Raw genomic sequence first — 18,445 nt, forward strand, 5'->3', positions numbered from 1 at the left:
GGTTTGTGAAGTGAGAGTTTAAACACTTACCTTTTTCATCCGTACATAAAAAATTTCAGGACGTTCGTATTAGAGAATATATATATATATTCTTATATAATCCAACTTTGTATCCCAATTTTTGTATTATAATTCACAATGACATTCAAATAGTGAGATAACCCTCTTACTAATTTCTTTTATTTCAATAGATTTGTTTTTAATTGTTTGATCGCTAGAATCGTGTTATTTTGAGCCAATTTTCTCTCGCTCGTATTCTATTATCACTAAATATATGTCTATTGTATGTTTCAAATTGATGATAATTAATAGTAAGAAATAGATCATAAATCTTATTTATCCAAATTTTTCTTATGTTATTTTCTATATACATTTTAAGATTGCAAATGAAAAACAAACAAATCTAATTCCAGAGGCAGACACAATACATGGCTCACCCTCAATTTTTTTTTAAAATATTAATATATATAATTTCTGAATTTTAGTCCATCATAACGAAAATATTAATATGTAATTAGTTTTTATTTTGGTTCACCCTAACAGAAATTTCTGGATTCACTTTTGTCTAATTCCATCTAGTAAATAGAATAGTTAAAGTCAGAATATGAAATCTTTTCACTAGAAATTAACTTCTTATAAGTACCATTTAGAAATTGTCTTTAATAACCCCGTATTGATTATGAAATAAGGTTAATATTTTTTTTTTTTTTTTTGTGTGTGTGGAATAATAAGTAAATATAAATAAAAATGAGTGAGAAATAATTAGAGAAGTTGTAAGAAATTAGTGTCGGTGACAGTAAAATGTAGAAATCAACTCAAAAGCTGTCAACAAGCGAGGGAGGGCAGCTCAGCATGTGATTCGGTCTCCACTCACATGTTCAAAAGGCAATAAAGAAAGTGAGAAAGTAAGTGGTAGGGTCATTTGCCCCCTCAAAAAAAAATAGTACTATATTTGGATTCTTCTATTGCCAAATTTTCAACTCATACATGCATTTCGGAAGAAATATTTTTGTACATCGTGTTGTAGTAAATGTAGATGTGTTTGAGTTTAATTCACCTCGATACTTAATAGGAGTGAGCTACTGCAGATTTATCTGGTCGTTAATTTCAGAACCTCTAGAGATTAGTTGAAGTGTGTTCGAACTTGCTCAAACACCTTTGATCAACAAAAAAATATATATATTGGAGAGTATAGGAAAACCTTTCTTATTCTCGTAAAAAGATATTATATGAGATGATTTTTTTTCTATCAAGAGTAGGTTTGATTCAGTTTATTCTAAGTATAACTTATAGAAATTGATTTTGTTAAGAGTTTCTATGAAGAAGTTAAGTCTTAGAGTGACAATTGAGATAAAAAAAAGGGTATAGGGGCCTCTCTCTCTTCAATAATTAATAGATAACAAAAGTGGGGTGGATTAATTAATGATATTGGTAAAATAATTGACAATAATGAATGTAATGTGCCTTTAATAATTGAACTCCTTGACAGGCCTCTTTATATTCTTAAAACTTGTCTTAATCTCATTGCTAATATTAGTTATTAGTGGATTAAATTTTTTTCACTAGAGAATTAGTCAAGATACGCACAAATTGATTCTGACACTTCCGTCACAAAAAAAAAAAATTCATATCTATTCTTTTTTTAGGAATAATTACGTGAAATTTTTTAAATTTTATTGACATGCTGAGATTATCTTGTTAGGTTGTATTACGATTCACATATTATCCAGGATGTGTTAGTTCTGGAAATCATCTATCATAGATTGATGATGTTATTCTTTCAACATGTCATAATTATGGTTATCGATGAAAAATAAAGTTTAGAAATTTATAATATGTTTTCTCAAGACGTATTCACATATATATAAATGATATAATACGTCTATCTCAGATTATTATGTAAGCGAAATGTATGATACCCACGTTGGCAAAGCCTAACAAAGACAATGTTCACCGACCGCGCCATTCCCTTAATTTGTTTGCTTCTCTTCTCCTTCTCTTCGTGGCTTCCAAGTTAAAAGACAAAAATATATTCTACCAAAAATAAAATCAATATACAACTTTCATATTTCATTTTATTAAAAAATAGTATAGCATTAATTAATTCTATATTTCATCTCTTTCATACTCCCATATTGAAAAGAATTAGTTAAAATGTTACATTCAACCACGTTCTTGTTTCATGTTTTCAACAATGAAAGACTTTAATCATTCTAGACAAAGAATTTTTCGATGATATTGACATGTAATTCAAGTTAAACGGTAGAAAAACCTATTTATGCTTATTTATAAAGAAATTACAAAAGCAATATTAACGTTATTTCTATTCATCTGTGTGTAACATAGCTGGTTAAGGGGAGTTGACGATAGTGTGGATATATATACTGTCTTAAGTTCCTGTAACATAATAATTCGGCTAATTAAAAATGTGGGTTAAATTTTTAATTCAAGTCGATTGAAGATTAGAGTTGTGTTGCATATGATAACAAACCAATAAAGCTAATCACATGATTAACTTTAACACTAAATCTAATCTGCTTTATTAAAACTTTAAGGGGCATAGGTATCTTTTGGAGGAGCCTTGGGCTAAATTTATGGAGGATGAGCAACATCTGTCTGACATATTTCTATTTTTTAATTACACCCATTTGACTTTATGGATTCGGACAAATTAGCTACATCCTCTTATCTCACCGAATAATTTACAACCTCTTCGCCAAAGTATTAGTTTTATCATAAAATACCGCCCAAAAAAAATGTAATTAAGTAGTTGCATAAAGCGAGCGTCTTCTTTTAACACCCTCACTCATGCAGTTTTATCATAAACTCTGATACTATATTGGTGTCTCATACCGATTAGGCATGCTCAAATCAATTGATTTATAAGACGGGATAATTCTTTCATTCAACAAAACTTTATTGGGTGAGGAGTCAGACCTACCTCAAATTCTAACATGGTATCAGAATCCAAGTTCAGTTGAGTTGAGTGCTTGACCAACGGGTAAGGAGTTAGAGCCGATAACTATCTCTAATAACAGGCATGACCCAACATATGGGCTTGACCGTGAGGGAGAGTGTTAGAGTCTCACACCGGCTATGCACACTCAAGCCTACTGGTTTATAAGACGGGGTAAATCTCTAATTCAACAAGGTCTTATTGGATGAGGAGTTAAGCCCACCTCAAATTCTATTATAGTATCAGAGCCCAGGTTCAATTGAGCTGAGTGCTTGACCAACGGGTGAGGAGTTAGAGCCGACAACTACCTTCAATAACAGGCATGACCGAACATATGAGCTTGACCGTGAGGGGAGTGTTGGAGTCCCACATCGATTAGACACGCTCAATCATACTGGTTTATAAAATGGGATAATCTTCTCATTCAACAAGGTCTTATCGAGTGAGGAGTTATGCCCATCTCAAATTCTATCACTATGATAAAGAGATTTCTATAGAATTCACTTTCAAAACCTAACTCAAGGGAGGAGGGAATTCAACCACATATATACACCATATCAGTTTACTCAATTAGCAATGTGGGACAAATTCAACTTCTAACATAAGTTATACATTAAGAAAATATGACATTTATTATAAAGTTGATATCCCACTTTAAAATTTAACTATCCTGGTCAATGATGTACAATATTTAAATGAATTATACGATAATAAAATAAGTAATTTTACCATTTTATAATAAATTTTATACTGTTATATTAGTAGTTGATAGAACGAATACAAAAAATTATTGCAATAAACTAAAATCTCTCCTAATAATAGATTAGTATAAAAATTCTCGTAGCCAAATAGTCAGATTTGTAGTTTACACTCTTTAAAGTATATGATTTGTTTGTCTAATAAGATTTTAATTTTGAACTCAGATTTGTAAAACAATTTAGAAGGCTTCTTGATTATTAATATCATGGTTACTAGTATCCTACAATATGCGATACGTATCTTATGATACGATTCGATACGAGTCGCCAACAATACGCATCCGAAAATATATCCTAAACTTTTCGATGTGTTGATATGTATCCTACGATAAAATACGTATTGGTTTGTATCCTTAAAAATATTGATACGACTTTATTAATTAGGGCTGAAGGCCCAAAAAAATGTTCAGGATGGATCTAGGTCACCCAACCCGGTTCACTAAAACCCGTTCAAATTTACTCATTTTTTATGGAGAAAGTGAAGAGGAAGATATGTTACCCATTTTGTATAATAATAATAACACAAGTAAAGATATAGATATTGACATTGATCTTAAAAATGATAGAAATGGTTAAAATGAAATGACATAAATTTTTAATTTTGTAATTAATTTTGATTATGTAATATCATAATTTAAAACTAATAATATCACAAAATTTGTTAATTAATCTTGAAGATTATATTAATTTTTAAAAATTTTTTATTGTATTATTATTATTTTTTGAAAAAAACATATCCTATGATATAATACACGATTTAAAAAATTAGGTTTTTGATATGCGATACGTAATCTAACAAGCATGATTAATATATATATAGGGAAACCATTAGTTTAAATAGATATTAGAACTTTGTTTCCAAAACAATGCATGAACCAATTCATCAAGAAGACTTAATTTTTTAATGCAGATTTCTGACAAATTGGCCAAAAACACACAAAAAAAAAAACACAAAACAAAACGTGTCTCTCTGTCTAATCTTATATAACAAAAGAAAAGAGTGAGAGGCAGAGGCAGTGTGTCTCTCCAGCTGCATCATGTGAGAGTAATCACTTTGGGAGGTGCCTTGGGAACAGTGCCAATCTCACTCTCAGTTTCAGGATTTTTCTTTCTTTTTTATTTACTGATAAAAGAAGCTGAGAAAGTGGAATAAAATAAATACCCAAAAGAAAGAATAAATTAATACAAAGTAAAAACGAGAAAAAGAGATTATTCATTCATTCTTAACCTACACTAATCATTTAACCCCACCACCTGCATCTCTTTTACTTTTACACTTTTCCCATCAAAGTAAATCCAACTCCTGATTAAGAAGAAAAAAAAAAACAGAGATATCACATCTATTATAAATCATCGTATCAGTGTCATATATATAAATATTTATTAATTTAATTTTAAGGGTTGGCCGGTGATCAAGAAGATTTACTCTTTTTATTGATTTTCTGGAATTGAACCACCTTAGAGTCATCGATCACATTTGTGATACTAGTCCGAACACCCCTAATAAGATATTATTTACTTGTGATACAGTCATACAACTGATATGGTAATTATAATATACCAAAACCGTATATCTATTCATTTGTTATACTGTTGACATAGTATTTCTATGGTATAAAATACTCTAGAACACAACAATAAGACAATTCCCTTACAATACAATCTTCTCTCTCTATTTTCCCTTTCTCCCTTCTCTCAATCTCTTTGCATAGAGAAAGAGATCCCGATGTCCTCCACCATCTCACCAACTTCCATTTCTTCAACATAAAGCCTCTTATCCAATTATCATCATCCATGTCCCATTAGTACTCATTATTATTCTTTCACTATCTAAAGCCACAAAGTGAACAGAGAGAATTGTAATCCAAGCCAACCCAAGATTTTTTATATAAAGAAACATCAATGGATGTCACCAGAAGTAGAGCAGCAACAAAGAGTGGTGGAAGAGGAGGAGGAGGAGGAGTTGTTGTAGCAGGGTCTGTTTGGGAATCCAGAATGAAGAGCGATGAAGTTAAAGGAGGAATCAAAGTCTTCAATGGAGAAGAAACCAGCAACAACAATAACAATCTTGATGATAATCACAATGGTGTTGATAATAAAAAAGTCGTCTTGAAGAAAGGGCAAACGAAGAGAAAGACATGGAAATCTGAAAGCATTGAGGGTCCAATTCAGATTGCCAAAGGGAAAAGTGCTGATCTTCAAGAATGTAAAAGCCCTGTTCCGGTCAAGAAAAGCAGCCCAATTCAGACTAAAAAGACAAGATCTGAGCTTGTTAAATCAAAATCTGAACCCCTCAACGGAGTTGAAAAGAGTTCTCCACCATCACCGCTTCAGTTGAGGAAGGTCAAGTCTCAGCCTCAGCCTCAGCCTCAACCTTAACCTTAGCCTGAGCCTGAGCCAAACAAAAATTCTGATGAAGAAGAAGACAAAAACAAAAATGAGAAATTCCCAGTTGAGAGATCTGAAGAAGAACAAGAAGTTGAAGTTGTGGAAGTGTGTGAAGATAAGGCCATTTCAGGTGAGGTAAAGAATGTGACTGTCACAAAATCTCCCCCTCAAAATTTCCCAGATGTTGAAATGGAAGAATGTGTTGAAGAAGACGAAGAAGAAGAAGAACAGATTGATGAAGAAGAATTTGAAGAAGTGATTGAGGGTGATGAGATTGAGATTGAGAAGAAGAGTGTTGACATTAAAGAGATTAATGTGGAAGAATTGAAGCCTCCAAGAGTTGTTGTGTTCAATCAATTCAACAACCAATCAACTCCATTCCCAGTTTACACAAATTTCACAAAGCCAAGTCCAAGTAAAAGTAAATTTCTGCAACATTTTCTCAATAATTCAACTCATTTTTGCATAATTTAGTCTTATTTTTATTCATCTGGGTATGTTTTTACTTCAGGTTCAGTTGCAGAAGAGTACCATAGCTTCCCACAAACTCACAACAAACTGCAGAATTTAGGTGAGATTTTTCACTGTATATATATACATATATTTAATTTAATTTTTTAATATTTTATTTATTCATTTTTAATTTTATTTTTATTTTTCAGTGGATTTAGTAATGTGGAGAGATGTATCAAAATCAGCATTTATCTTTGGGATTGGCACGTTTATAATAATCTCATCTTCCTACACTACTGATCTCAATATCAGGTAAATTATTTATTTATTTATTTTATTTAATCTGGGATTCACTTTCCTCTGTTTCCAAACAGAACTCTATAATTAAAATCTATTTTTTATTATTTTTTCAGCTTTATTTCTGTGGTTTCCTATCTGGGTTTGGTTTATCTTGCTGTAATATTCCTCTACAGATCCATTCTTTGCAGGTAAATATTTTTTACAAAATTAAAAAAAAAAAAATTAATTAATTGATCTTTTTTTTTTAAATATTTTTCGTTTATTTTTTTTAGAGGTTATATAAATATAGAAGATGATTCAAGTTATGTGCTTGGAGAACAAGAAGCAATTTGGTTATTAAAGCTGTTCCTTCCTTATTTAAATGAGTTTCTTCTGAAGCTAAAAGCACTTTTTTCTGGTGATCCTTCTACTACAATGAAGGTATACGCAATTTACCCCTTTCTTTATTTTATTTTTTATTTTTATTTTTATTTTTGGGTTGAAGAAGCTACCACCAAAAGTTGATGCTTATATTGTGAGAGAATGAATGGCAGTTGGCAGTGCTTCTCTTTGTTTTGGCCAGGTGTGGCAATTCCATTACCATCTGGAAAACGGCCAAATTGGGTGAGTTTTTTTTTTTTTTTTTTTTAACGTGTGTTTTAACGGCGTGTTTATAAACACATACAAAAAACTCGGACGAAGAGTCAAAGGTCACGAGTAACGTTACCCTCGATAACTTAACCTTTTTTAAAGTGTCTTTTAATCACCGAAAACTCTCGTTGAAAATTCTCGGGCATGAAATCTTATAGCTTTACTATTTAGTTGAGGTTTCTCGTCCGTCCATTGTCTTTATCTCTCCTGGGTTTAAGGAAATCAGCAAAACCTTAAAAGGTAATAGAAATCATTGTTACCTCCCTCAAATTTAGGAGGTAAATGATGCTTTTTGATCAATCCTGAGAGCAATTACGTGATTTCTCATACTTTAAGGGTCTTGACAACGTTTTCTAAAACCGTTCAAAAGAAAATTTTGATTCTGAGTCAGAATTTTCGTTTACTCTACATAATTTCATAATTTTACAATTTACGCCCAATTTTCCGAATCTAGCCAGAAGCAAAAAAATCAGAGTTGACAGAAGGGCACTGTTAAATTCTCTGAAAGTGCTTCTCTGAAAGTGAATTTTTACCTTATGATTTGGCTTCTGACTGCTTCGTTGTGCTAAATGTGACAGGCTTTTTTGGAGTTTTCATTATTCCTAAAGTTTGCTCTTCTTACTCCACACAGTTAACTGCATACGGTAAGTGCAATTTCTTCAACCTTACAGTACCTAATTTCTTGTCTTATTACTAAAGGCAGTACCAATCACCACCATCCATATTGTCCGCCTCCACGTGCCACATGTCTGACTCATTTGATCTACTAACGGCTCTCTGATTTTATGGGCCCAATTAATTATTTCATGATTATCACTTAAATAGGATTCTTCTTATTTGGTCACCAACCTTTATTCTTTCTTTACCATCATTGGTGGGACTTATGTCCTTTTTTTATTTTAAAATCATAAAAAATTATTAAAAAATAAGATGACATTATTTTATCATTGGATTCTGAAACGTGAATTTTCTCTTAAAAAAACGAGTAATGTTACAGTTACCGAAAGAGTACATCGAAGTAATCCTAACCGTTGATTAATATTAATTTATAATTAATTGACGATCAGGATTACATCACGTCATTTGGTGTGCTCCTTTCGGTAAAACAGTAATATTTTCATCAAAACCTTCTTTAATAATAATAATAATAATATTTTTTTTAATAAAGCATCTTCTAGGAAAATGTTCTTAAGAAACTTATAAACATTTCTTTGATTGAAAATGTTTTTATCATTTTTTAAATACACTTTTAAACAAGCATAATGTGCATAATATAGAAGTCACATGCATCATGTTGGCCCACTCAACATTGTTTAGGGCCCACAATTCCAACATGATTATGATTTGACCATTTGATTTGGGTTGATTAGGTATGATTAGTTTTTCTAAATCATGATAATGGGCTAGTGCTAATTAGTCACCATCAATAATTAAAATAAAGGTAAAATTGTAATAAAAAAATATATCGATAAAATTACTAATGGGGGCATTTTAAACCTCCTTTTGAACTCTTTGAGGATGTGTAAAGTTCCATTTTGTGCTAATGTTAAAGTAAACTCTACATGAAGGCAAGTTTTGGATTCGACGCTTTCGTGATGCATGGGATTCATGTTCTCACAAAAAGGCAGTTGCCGGTGCCGTTTTTACCCTTGTATGGAACCTATCTTCAATTGTTGCTCGCATTTGGGCAGGTGAGGAAACTTTAGCCTTCTTCGATAATTAACATTATCGAAAAGAAAAAACTAGAATATCACATCAATCATACCACAAGTCAATAAAGTAGTGTTACATTTGGGAAATTTCTCTATTGTCTATTATACACTAATATGCATCGATCATGCAGTGTTCGTGCTATTTGTGGCTTTCCGATATTATCAACAGTCGATGGTGAGAGATGATTGGGTTGAGGATGAAACAAAAGTAGAAGAGGAAACATGTAATGGGCCTCAAATTGGACGACAAAAAGAAGTGCATAGGCCCAATAAAGAAGGCCAAAAGCCCAATAATGAAGGGTTTAAGCCCATTAATGAAAGGTATAAGCACAATAATGAAGGGAATCGGCCCCTTAGAGAATGGCGTAGGCCCACATCAGGGCAAGCAAATAAAGCGAAGAAAGCATCGTAGAGAAAATATCAATTCAAGCCCTTAGTTTTCATGTGGTCAAGTATGATATGCAAGTTATAATTTTTATTTTTTTTGTTTTTTTACATATATATAGATTTATTTTCTTGTTGTAAATATACTTTGTTTGGAGACATTACGTTCTCTTACTAACAAGCCCAATAGAGCAACATCACCAATAAATATTCATATTTATATGAGTTATTTTACTTTGGAATAGATTAATGTCGTACTTATATCCCTGTTTAATTATTTTAGTTAAATGTAGTTGTTAACTTAAAAAGATAAAAATGGAATCAATGGGTTAGTAAAGAAAAAATAATAATAATATATATTTAACTTTAAACAATTTCTACATGACTTCAATAATTAACAGAAAGTTCATCAGAATTTGAAATATCTTTGATGTTATTAAATTAATATCCACGCTCATTACATGATATACATAAAAAAAAATCTTAGATTAGAAAAACATAATTTATTACTTATATACATGTTTATTTATGTTATATCATATATATACATTTATATTTGCTCGGACTAATGAACAAATGAACACACTCATATGTGTATAAAGTTCAATGACTAATATATTGAATTTTACGACCAACTTCAAGTGTTCAACTCCTCTTCTTTGATCAAAGAATCATTGCAGTGAATGATTCAAAAAAAAGTTCATTTAATTTTACAATAATGATATTGATGGCATTCTTGCATTTCCAGCACCATCAATCGGCTATAGGGGTGACTTTGTTGGCTATCAAAACAATTGGGTCTACAAGAATAAAATAATTGAAATCAGAATCAAGTTAACCGTCCCAATGAATCTGTCAGATTTAATCTCGTACGTCCATCAAAGCTCATCACTTTCACGCAACGTACCCAATTCTAAACCTGGCAAAACGGTTTAGACCCACGGGGTCGACCCGTACCCGGATAAAAATATTAGGGTATTAGACCCGTTTTTAACCCGGACCTACCACTATCATTAACGGGTTATATGGGTAAACCCGCGGGTACCCTTTTTTGCAAATCCCTAACCCTAATTCTAAAACAAATTGACAATTCTCTACTCTCAATCTCTCTGCTCTCTGCTCTCATCAATCATCAATCATCATAATCATTCATTCTCTCAACTCTCAATCTCTCACCCGTCATCCCATTCCCAGTCCCACCGTCGCCCTCACTCATCCTCGTCATCTCCTCTTTCTCACGTCGTCGGGCGTCGGCTCGTCATCTCCTCTCTCTCTCCGTCGCAAGACTCGCGGCTCTCCTCCCCACCATTGCAGTCGCAGATCGGTGAGTTGGGTTTCAAGATTTTTTTTTATTATATCCATCTTTGTTCCAGAAAAGCTGCAGCTTGTTTGATGCTTAATTGACCTCTGTGATCATGGTGTACTGTTGTTGGGTAGAATATGTTTCACAAGATTTGTATATTTAGGGTGTGAAATCTCTGTCACGAACTTTAATCAGCCAAAAGAAAAACCCGCAAAGTAAGAATATATTAAAAACTCAGACTCAGAGCTTTGTAATTGGTGGGTATTTGAATAGAATGGTTGAAAAGTAACTGCATGTATTGATATTGTCTGTCTGTATGAGCACTTGAGCAGTAAATGTTGAGGATTGTGCTTAGTGAATTGCAGGCACTGTTTGTAGAGTAATAGCTGTCCCTGTAAATATGGTTTTGAAATGAAGCTGTTTTCACAAGTAGTAGACTTAAACCTATATCTACAAACAAGATGCTAATCTCGATTTCATTTCTATATTCTATTCAACTAAACAATCTGTAAACCTGAATTAAAAGGAGAATAATGATATTACTGTAAGTCAATATGCGTTCCACTTATTATTCAGTGAGAAAGTATATAAATGTGTTATGCATATGCTATAAAATTGGAGCCATGTTTCAAATTTAGAATTCTGTAATGAACTAATTGTATAATATGCGTATAAGACTGCATTCAGGGAATATGTTGGTCCTTGTCTAAAACTTTATTTAATAATTTAATTATAGTGAACATTGCTATCAAAGTATATAGATATTATATAAATTAATGAGTAATGGATCAAATCCAGGGGCATTGTTTGATGGTCAGCATACAACAAAGCCAATAACATAGTTAGTTGTATATATATTGAATTTAGTTGGGATGAAGAAATGAAGATGACAATGAAATTAAAGAGGATTTATGAAATGGGTTAAGTTAGGTACAAGGGCATTAAATAAAAGTGAGTGTCAGACTTGGGTGGTAATCCTAATTCTGGGTAGAGGGTATTATTTGAATGAATGAATGAATTATGATGGATGATAAAAATGAAAGAGACAGTAACATACAGAATCCTATAATATCTAGAAGAATAACCATGTGAGTTTAGATGAAATAAGGATGCTGAAATAGATGAGTATAAAGATAAGGAAATGTAGAATTTAGCATCAGACTATTATTGGCAGTTTAAAGATAAGGAAATGTATAAAGGAAACATGTGAGGAAATGTAGAATATAGCATCAGACTATTATTGGCAGTATTGAGTTTTGAATTTGGTTTGATTGATAAAGTTTTCTCTCACAAGTTTCCTTGATGTCAACCGTAGTACTTATCATTTGTTTTATTTTTTGAATGTAATTTGATCTAGATCTCTTTTTTTAATTTTTTTTGTGGTCAATCAGGCTGCTCTTTCATATTTTGTACTTCTTACTTCAATTCATCTTCAACTTATATCTGGACATTTAAATTGAAGGTGTTTCATTTCAATGATTATCAGATGAGTCTTGTGGCTGATTCTCCTCTAAATTCATCCAGCAGCGACGACTTTGCTGCATTTCTTGATGCAGAGCTGGGAGGTAAGTCAGCCGAGTCATCACCAGATGAAGAAGCTGAAGTTGATTTCTTTAAAGATGAGGAAGCAGGGGATGAAGAAGCTGAGGATGAGGAAGCCAGGGATGAAGAAGCTGAGGATGAGGAGGCCGGGGATGATAATGACCTCAACAACAAGAGGTATTTGTAATGTTTTTTTTTTAATTCTTTTAGGGCTGTGAACGAGGCATGTTTGGAAATGTTGTGATCTTTTGGAAGTTCACTCTTTTGAAATTTAGATATAACAAGATTTAGGTGTTTGTATCATTTAACCTGCTCTTCTTGAGTCAAACTTTTCATGCTTTTAGTAGGTCCACTCAACATTTAGATTTTAATTTACTAGTAATGGTGTCTTCTTTGGTCTTCATATTGATGAAATTGTTGGGTTGTTTGAAGGTATTTTAACATGATATAGGTCTGGTATGAGAGCTGTTTACGTATATTATTTAAGATGATATACTTGTGGGTAGAGTTTTATATTATTATCTGTGTGCACAGAAATTACTGTGCAATTCTTGTGACAGAAGTACTCTTTCAATTTCCATGGAAGAATTTTGGTGGTTTATTTTATTGTGTCGTATTATCTTCATTGAACATCAATGGTTTGATTCACTGAGAAAGTAGAGATTTGTTTTCACCTAGTATATTCTTTGTTTCATGACAAGTTGTCCTAATTTTTGTGACGTGTGATGTGTCTGTCCAAATTTTTATCTTTTTTATGTTGTCCACTTGTGGTTTAGTTTATATCACGTGCTTGATTCATTTGGCATTGGGGGAGATTTGGAGATTGACTTGTAGAATTGAGAGATTATTTTAATGGCTGAAGTATCTAGTTGCTGGGAATGTTATTGAAGGAAGTGAGGATGTATTTGGTGTCAAGTCATCTCAGCATGTGATGATGCTGCCTTTGATTGACTTTATGTAGATACCTATACTCTAGGTCTTTAAGTCTATAAGCTTCAGTGGTCAAAATACATGCATTTTTTTTAATAAATATTCTTCTCTTATAAATTCATTTTATGATTAATTGCAGGATAAAAAGGTGCAAGGTGGAAGTGTTGGAAAGCATACACGAACAGGGGTCAACTTCTTATGCAACTCTAGAACAGCAAACAGGTATAGTTTTCTAATAGAATTTGGTATGTCTTTCAGTTTTATTGGACCTAACACTCCACTACTCCCACTTGATGAACTACTGGAGACTTTTATTTGGAAAAAGGGAGACCTAGCTTGTGCTTATTTCAGGCATAAATTGTATTTCTCTTTCGTTTGAGGTTTACTTTCATTTAGACTTACACTAATTTGGCTGGCTTCAATTTCTTTGAACAACGTTATGATGTGCAGAAGCAACTGCAAACGTGGACATATGTACACATCCAGGATCCTTTGGAGAAATGTGTATCCTTTGTGGGCAAAGGTTGGATGAGGAATCTGGTGTAACATTTGGGTACATACATAAGGTTATATTTTTTGAAACAATTAACAAGTTTTGGAATTCTAAATTCTGGTTGGGGTTTGTATTTTCAATTTTATGCTTTATGTGCCTGCAGTAAGACCAAAGTTTAAAACTAATTTTCTATCAACAAAATGTATCTCGTATTATATGAAAGATTCTTATTTAAATTTAAGGGCTTTCATCCAGACATAAGAACATGATTTTGCTAGTTATGTAACATGTTCTGTATTGCTTTTGAGTGGATTGATAAGGTGTGGGGAACAACTGTCCTTGCAGGGTCTAAGGCTAGGAAATGATGAGATTGTTCGTCTGCGCAACACAGACATGAAGTATTTGTTACGTCATAGAAAGCTTTACTTAGTTCTTGATCTTGATCACACACTACTTAATTCAACACTTCTTGCACACTTGACCCCAGAGGAGGATTATTTAAAAAGTCAAGCTGACTCTCTGCAAGGTGGGTGCTAGTATCCTCTTGATGTGATTCGGCTTTGGTGGTATTTGGTTTTTCTATTTGAAGTCTGACGGTTCTAGATTTTTTAATTATGCTGGTCTAATATTGCTTTTTTTTATTTTTACTTTCATGTTTTGACATAAAAACTAAAACCTTTAAATTTTGTACCGGAGAAAAAATTTTAAAGGCCACAAGTATGTAATAAGAAAATAAAGCTTATTTCCTGAAAGAATAAAACTTATTGGCCACGATTGTAGTCTGTGTGCAACAATTTTGGAAAATAATCAAATTACTCATGATTCAGCAACAAAAGAAACTTAATGAAATCGGAACAGTAGTATAATAATATTAATTATCAATTATGGATAATCATTAGGTGGGTAATGTTGCAATTTGATGAAAACTTGTTTAGACCTTGAATTTTAGATTGATACATTACTGTTGTTCCTAGTTTAGATGACTAGCGCGATTATTGCTTGGAAAAATCTGCGGGACGGAAATCTAGGACTGGTTTTAGTTGCTTGGAAGAGTGGACTAAATGAAGATTATGGCATTTTGTGTTAAACTCTTGATGATTTGAAGAGTTTGAGTGGAACTTTATTCCACTAGCAATAGTAAGAGTAATAGACTCTGTCATCACTCTCTATGTTAGCAGAATCCATAACAGAGGCTCTCATTGAAATTTTTATCTATTAAATTTGCTTTTTCACTTCACTTGGTCTGTTGTTTGCTATGGATTTATCTGTAATTTGCTTGGTCATCTCATTATTTTTAAAAAATTTTAATCTTCTTTACTATCTTCTTCCAAATGTTGGAGTTTGGTGACTTTTCTCACTTGTTCCTTGGTTTTTAAATTTTATGAAATGCGTAGATGTTTCAAAAGGCAGCCTCTTCATGTTAACCTTTATGCATATGATGACCAAATTGAGGCCCTTTGTTCGCACATTTTTGAAAGAAGCAAGTCAAATGTTTGAGATGTATATATACACAATGGGTGACAGGCCATATGCATTAGAAATGGCTAAGCTACTTGATCCTACCAGGGAGTACTTCAGTGCTAGGGTGATTTCTCGAGATGATGGCACTCAAAGACATCAAAAGGGTCTTGATGTGGTTCTAGGGCAAGAGAGTGCTGTACTGATCCTTGATGACACAGAAAATGTAAGTGCATTTTCAACCAGTTTTCTTCCATCAGTGATAATCATCATAATAACACGCTTGGAATTGTATTATGTGCAAATCAGTCTTCAGATATAATAATTGGCAGAAACCTGATTGGGAACCCCTTTCCTTCCCCATAGCTGCTTGGAGCAAGCAGCTGACAAAACAATTTTTATGGGGGATTTACCAGCACTACATTTTAGTTTTTATTTCCTCACAAAAATAGAATCCTGCTTTTCGTCTTTTATGGGTTTCATGGGGATAATTAAGAGCTACTACTCCTCATTCAATGTAAATATGAAAAATGAACACATATGTTGAAGGATATTTGATTTCCTTTCCGTCCTGGAAAATGCAATTTTTTTTTAAGTAATTTATTTAACATTTAAATTTCTTTTTGTGTTGGAACCATTATTTTAGGCGTGGGCGAAGCATAAGGACAATTTGATACTGATGGAAAGATATCATTTCTTTGCTTCAAGTTGTCACCAATTCGGCTACAACTGCAAATCTCTTTCTGAATTGAAGAGTGATGAGAGTGACCCTGATGGGGCACTTGCATCTGTTCTCAAAGTTCTCAAGAGAGTCCACAACATGTTCTTTGATGTATGTCTATTATCCTCAGATTTTATTGATTAAATGAATATCTTCTGCTTTGTGTGCTTGACTTTATTGATCGAAAACTTTTTGTAGGAACTCAGGGGTGATGTCACTGGCAAAGATGTGAGACAGGTAAGATGGTTCTTACATTTCCGAATGTGATTTATAACATTCGGTCTCAGTACTCCATTTGATTCTAATTTATATGCTCTTATTATTGTGCACATTGGTTCCGTTGATGTATGTTGATTTTTTCAATCACAGTGATTACTGTTTGCTATGCTAATCCCAATATGAATATCTTTACATTCATGAAGACCTTTGACATTTATCATCCTTGCAGGTTTTGAAAACGGTCAGAAAGCAAGTATTGAAGGATTGTAAAATTGTGTTCAGTCGTGTTTTCCCCACCAAATTCCCAGCCGAAAATCACCATCTTTGGAAAATGGCAGAACAATTAGGAGCTACATGCTTGACAGAACATGATTCATCAGTGACACATGTGGTCTCAACAGATGCTGGAACCGAAAAGTCTCGTTGGGCTCTGAAGGAGAACAAGTTTTTAGTCCATCCACGGTGGATAGAGGCCGCCAACTTTTTGTGGCAAAAACAACCCGAAGAGAGCTTCCCTGTTAAACTGCCAAATAAACCCGAAGAGAAGCCAAAACAACCTGAAGAGAACTTCCCTGTTGAACCGCCAAAACAACCCGAAGAGAAGCCAAAACAACCCAAAGAGAGCTTGCCTGTTAAACCACCAAAAGATTGAGCAGTTGGTTATTTCACAATGTTCCTTCCCAGCCTCACCAATTCATTAGCCTTTGATACATCAAATACGCCGAAAATCAAAGATTCAAAATTGGCAGATCAGTTGAAACTTTGGTTGGTTAAACTCAGGTGACAAGACAAATCGTTTGTACAGTTGATGAATTACTGAAGATTAGAGTAAAAATTTACAATTTTACATCTTCCAAGTTTACCGCAAGATGTCTTTTTTGCAGTTTATTTATAATTTTTAGTGGGTTTTCTGTTGTTCATAGCTAATTACTGACACCGAGAAATGTAGATTTTTTTTTTTTCCCTAAATTTTCATGTACTTTTAAATCATCAAGCAACTTTTTTGTTACAAAATTTTTTACTTAATTGAATTTGTTTTGAATAAGAGAACTCTCAAATTTGTTCATATCACATTGGTCAACGTAGTGTCTCATGATTGATTAGTTGTATGTGCAGAGAACCGTTTTCACGAAGCGTGGTAAAAGACCGAAAGATATGATTGATTAGTTGTATGTGCAGAGAACCGTTTCCACGAAGCGTGGTAAAAGACCGAAAGAAAATGAAAGACACGTTTGGATAAGGAAGCAATAACTCTCATAATACTGCTCAATTTTTCTGACCAAATTTTAATTGCGGAAAACTCAAGTTTGGGAATACAAATCAAAATGCCAATTCAAAAACAGGGAATTCATTCCTTAATGGATAAGAATATGATGATTCATAAGATTGAGACTTGTAAAATGTTGCGTTGGCGGCCTCGTGCTCGATGGTTGCAATTAATTCTAGTATTTCAATCAATTTTTGCCACAAAGTTTGGTTCAGGATTTGACAACACGAGTCTTGGTTTGGCTTCATTATAGTTCAACCAGCAGTCCAAGCAGTCCCGGAGCTCAGACTGGTAGTTCCTAATGGCTAAGTGAGAAGCCTAATCTTGATGGTGAGTCACAGAGGGACACATGTTCTAGTTAGAACATCAACATTATTGTTTGTATCACTAATTATTCATCTTACTTTCGGATCAATCAATGACTTTATATAGTATCAAAACATAAGCGTATTTTGATGTGTTTAATTTTGTTACGTCTCACACGTAAAAATCCATCATCGACTATATTTAGATGTGGATATATATCTAATTTCTGTTATCGACTATATATATTCAAATGTTGATGACTGTATTTATCTAAACTGTAAATCAAATGGTCGGTTTTGATATTTATATTTTATAAAACCGACGAAAATAAAGCTTCATCATCCTACATGTGTAGAGGTAAATGTTAATAATGGAAGACACAGAAACTAGAAATTGATTGAGAACAAACATGTAGGGTTTACATGGTACAATTATATGAACAAGCAAGGCTGGTAGTTGAGACTTAAGACCAATTCAATTTTCTTCAAACAAACTTAAAAGGGCTTTTGCTTTTGTAGTTTTGTTGGACAGCAATTCTTTCTAAGTTTTGGCTGTGTTTCAATAGAATTGTCAACTCCAATCAATACTAACTAATGATATCTTTCTTGATTGATTAATTACTTGG

At 32.9% G+C, this 18,445-nt stretch overlaps 3 protein-coding genes across 6 annotated transcripts; all 3 read left to right on the top strand.

Moving 5' to 3' along the window:
- Window positions 1-5,577: 5,577 nt before the first annotated feature.
- On the top strand, window positions 5,578-6,107 carry LOC116124765. Its single transcript, XM_031410505.1, has one exon. It carries the CDS (start codon window positions 5,617-5,619, stop codon window positions 6,091-6,093), a length of 477 nt encoding a protein of 158 aa, XP_031266365.1. The 5' UTR covers window positions 5,578-5,616; the 3' UTR covers window positions 6,094-6,107.
- LOC116124764 (reticulon-like protein B21) lies at window positions 5,612-9,801 on the top strand. 2 transcript variants are annotated; one of them, XM_031410503.1, is made up of 9 exons: window positions 5,612-6,523; window positions 6,614-6,673; window positions 6,765-6,867; window positions 6,969-7,043; window positions 7,128-7,275; window positions 7,389-7,458; window positions 8,064-8,129; window positions 9,054-9,176; window positions 9,329-9,801. In XM_031410503.1, exons 1-9 carry the CDS (start codon window positions 6,292-6,294, stop codon window positions 9,607-9,609), a joined length of 1,158 nt encoding a protein of 385 aa, XP_031266363.1. In that variant the 5' UTR covers window positions 5,612-6,291; the 3' UTR covers window positions 9,610-9,801. The 2 variants fall into 2 exon arrangements, with proteins under 2 accessions (XP_031266363.1, XP_031266364.1); XM_031410504.1 differs by having other exon boundaries at window positions 6,272-6,523; window positions 6,774-6,867.
- Window positions 9,802-10,785: 984 nt separating this feature from the next.
- Window positions 10,786-16,964, top strand: LOC116124740 (RNA polymerase II C-terminal domain phosphatase-like 4). 3 transcript variants are annotated; one of them, XM_031410471.1, is made up of 9 exons: window positions 10,786-10,905; window positions 12,371-12,603; window positions 13,496-13,578; window positions 13,807-13,922; window positions 14,195-14,375; window positions 15,244-15,533; window positions 15,954-16,139; window positions 16,227-16,265; window positions 16,477-16,964. In XM_031410471.1, the coding sequence occupies exons 2-9, from the start codon at window positions 12,371-12,373 to the stop codon at window positions 16,897-16,899; spliced, it is 1,551 nt and encodes a 516-aa protein (XP_031266331.1). In that variant the 5' UTR covers window positions 10,786-10,905; the 3' UTR covers window positions 16,900-16,964. The 3 variants fall into 3 exon arrangements, with proteins under 3 accessions (XP_031266331.1, XP_031266332.1, XP_031266333.1); XM_031410472.1 differs by having other exon boundaries at window positions 10,790-10,905; window positions 12,347-12,603; XM_031410473.1 differs by having other exon boundaries at window positions 10,793-10,905; window positions 12,409-12,603.
- Window positions 16,965-18,445: the final 1,481 nt, after the last annotated feature.

This window comes from Pistacia vera, unplaced genomic scaffold (genome assembly GCF_008641045.1).
Source record: "Pistacia vera cultivar Batoury unplaced genomic scaffold, PisVer_v2 Contig155, whole genome shotgun sequence".
NCBI classification, from domain to species: Eukaryota; Viridiplantae; Streptophyta; class Magnoliopsida; order Sapindales; family Anacardiaceae; genus Pistacia; species Pistacia vera.

Bases quoted from the DNA above. Each gene is read 5' to 3' on its own strand.
- LOC116124740 (XM_031410471.1), top strand. From the start codon at position 12,371: ATGAGTCTTGTGGCTGATTCTCCTCTAAATTCATCCAGCAGCGACGAC. The intron at 13,923-14,194 runs GTTATATTTTTT...CTGTCCTTGCAG, and splicing joins CATTTGGGTACATACATAAG to GGTCTAAGGCTAGGAAATGA. The intron at 16,266-16,476 runs GTAAGATGGTTC...TCATCCTTGCAG, and splicing joins CTGGCAAAGATGTGAGACAG to GTTTTGAAAACGGTCAGAAA.
- LOC116124764 (XM_031410503.1), top strand. From the start codon at position 6,292: ATGGAAGAATGTGTTGAAGAAGACGAAGAAGAAGAAGAACAGATTGAT. The intron at 6,524-6,613 runs GTAAATTTCTGC...TTTTTACTTCAG, and splicing joins AAAGCCAAGTCCAAGTAAAA to GTTCAGTTGCAGAAGAGTAC. The intron at 6,674-6,764 runs GTGAGATTTTTC...TTTATTTTTCAG, and splicing joins CAACAAACTGCAGAATTTAG to TGGATTTAGTAATGTGGAGA.
- LOC116124765 (XM_031410505.1), top strand. From the start codon at position 5,617: ATGGATGTCACCAGAAGTAGAGCAGCAACAAAGAGTGGTGGAAGAGGA.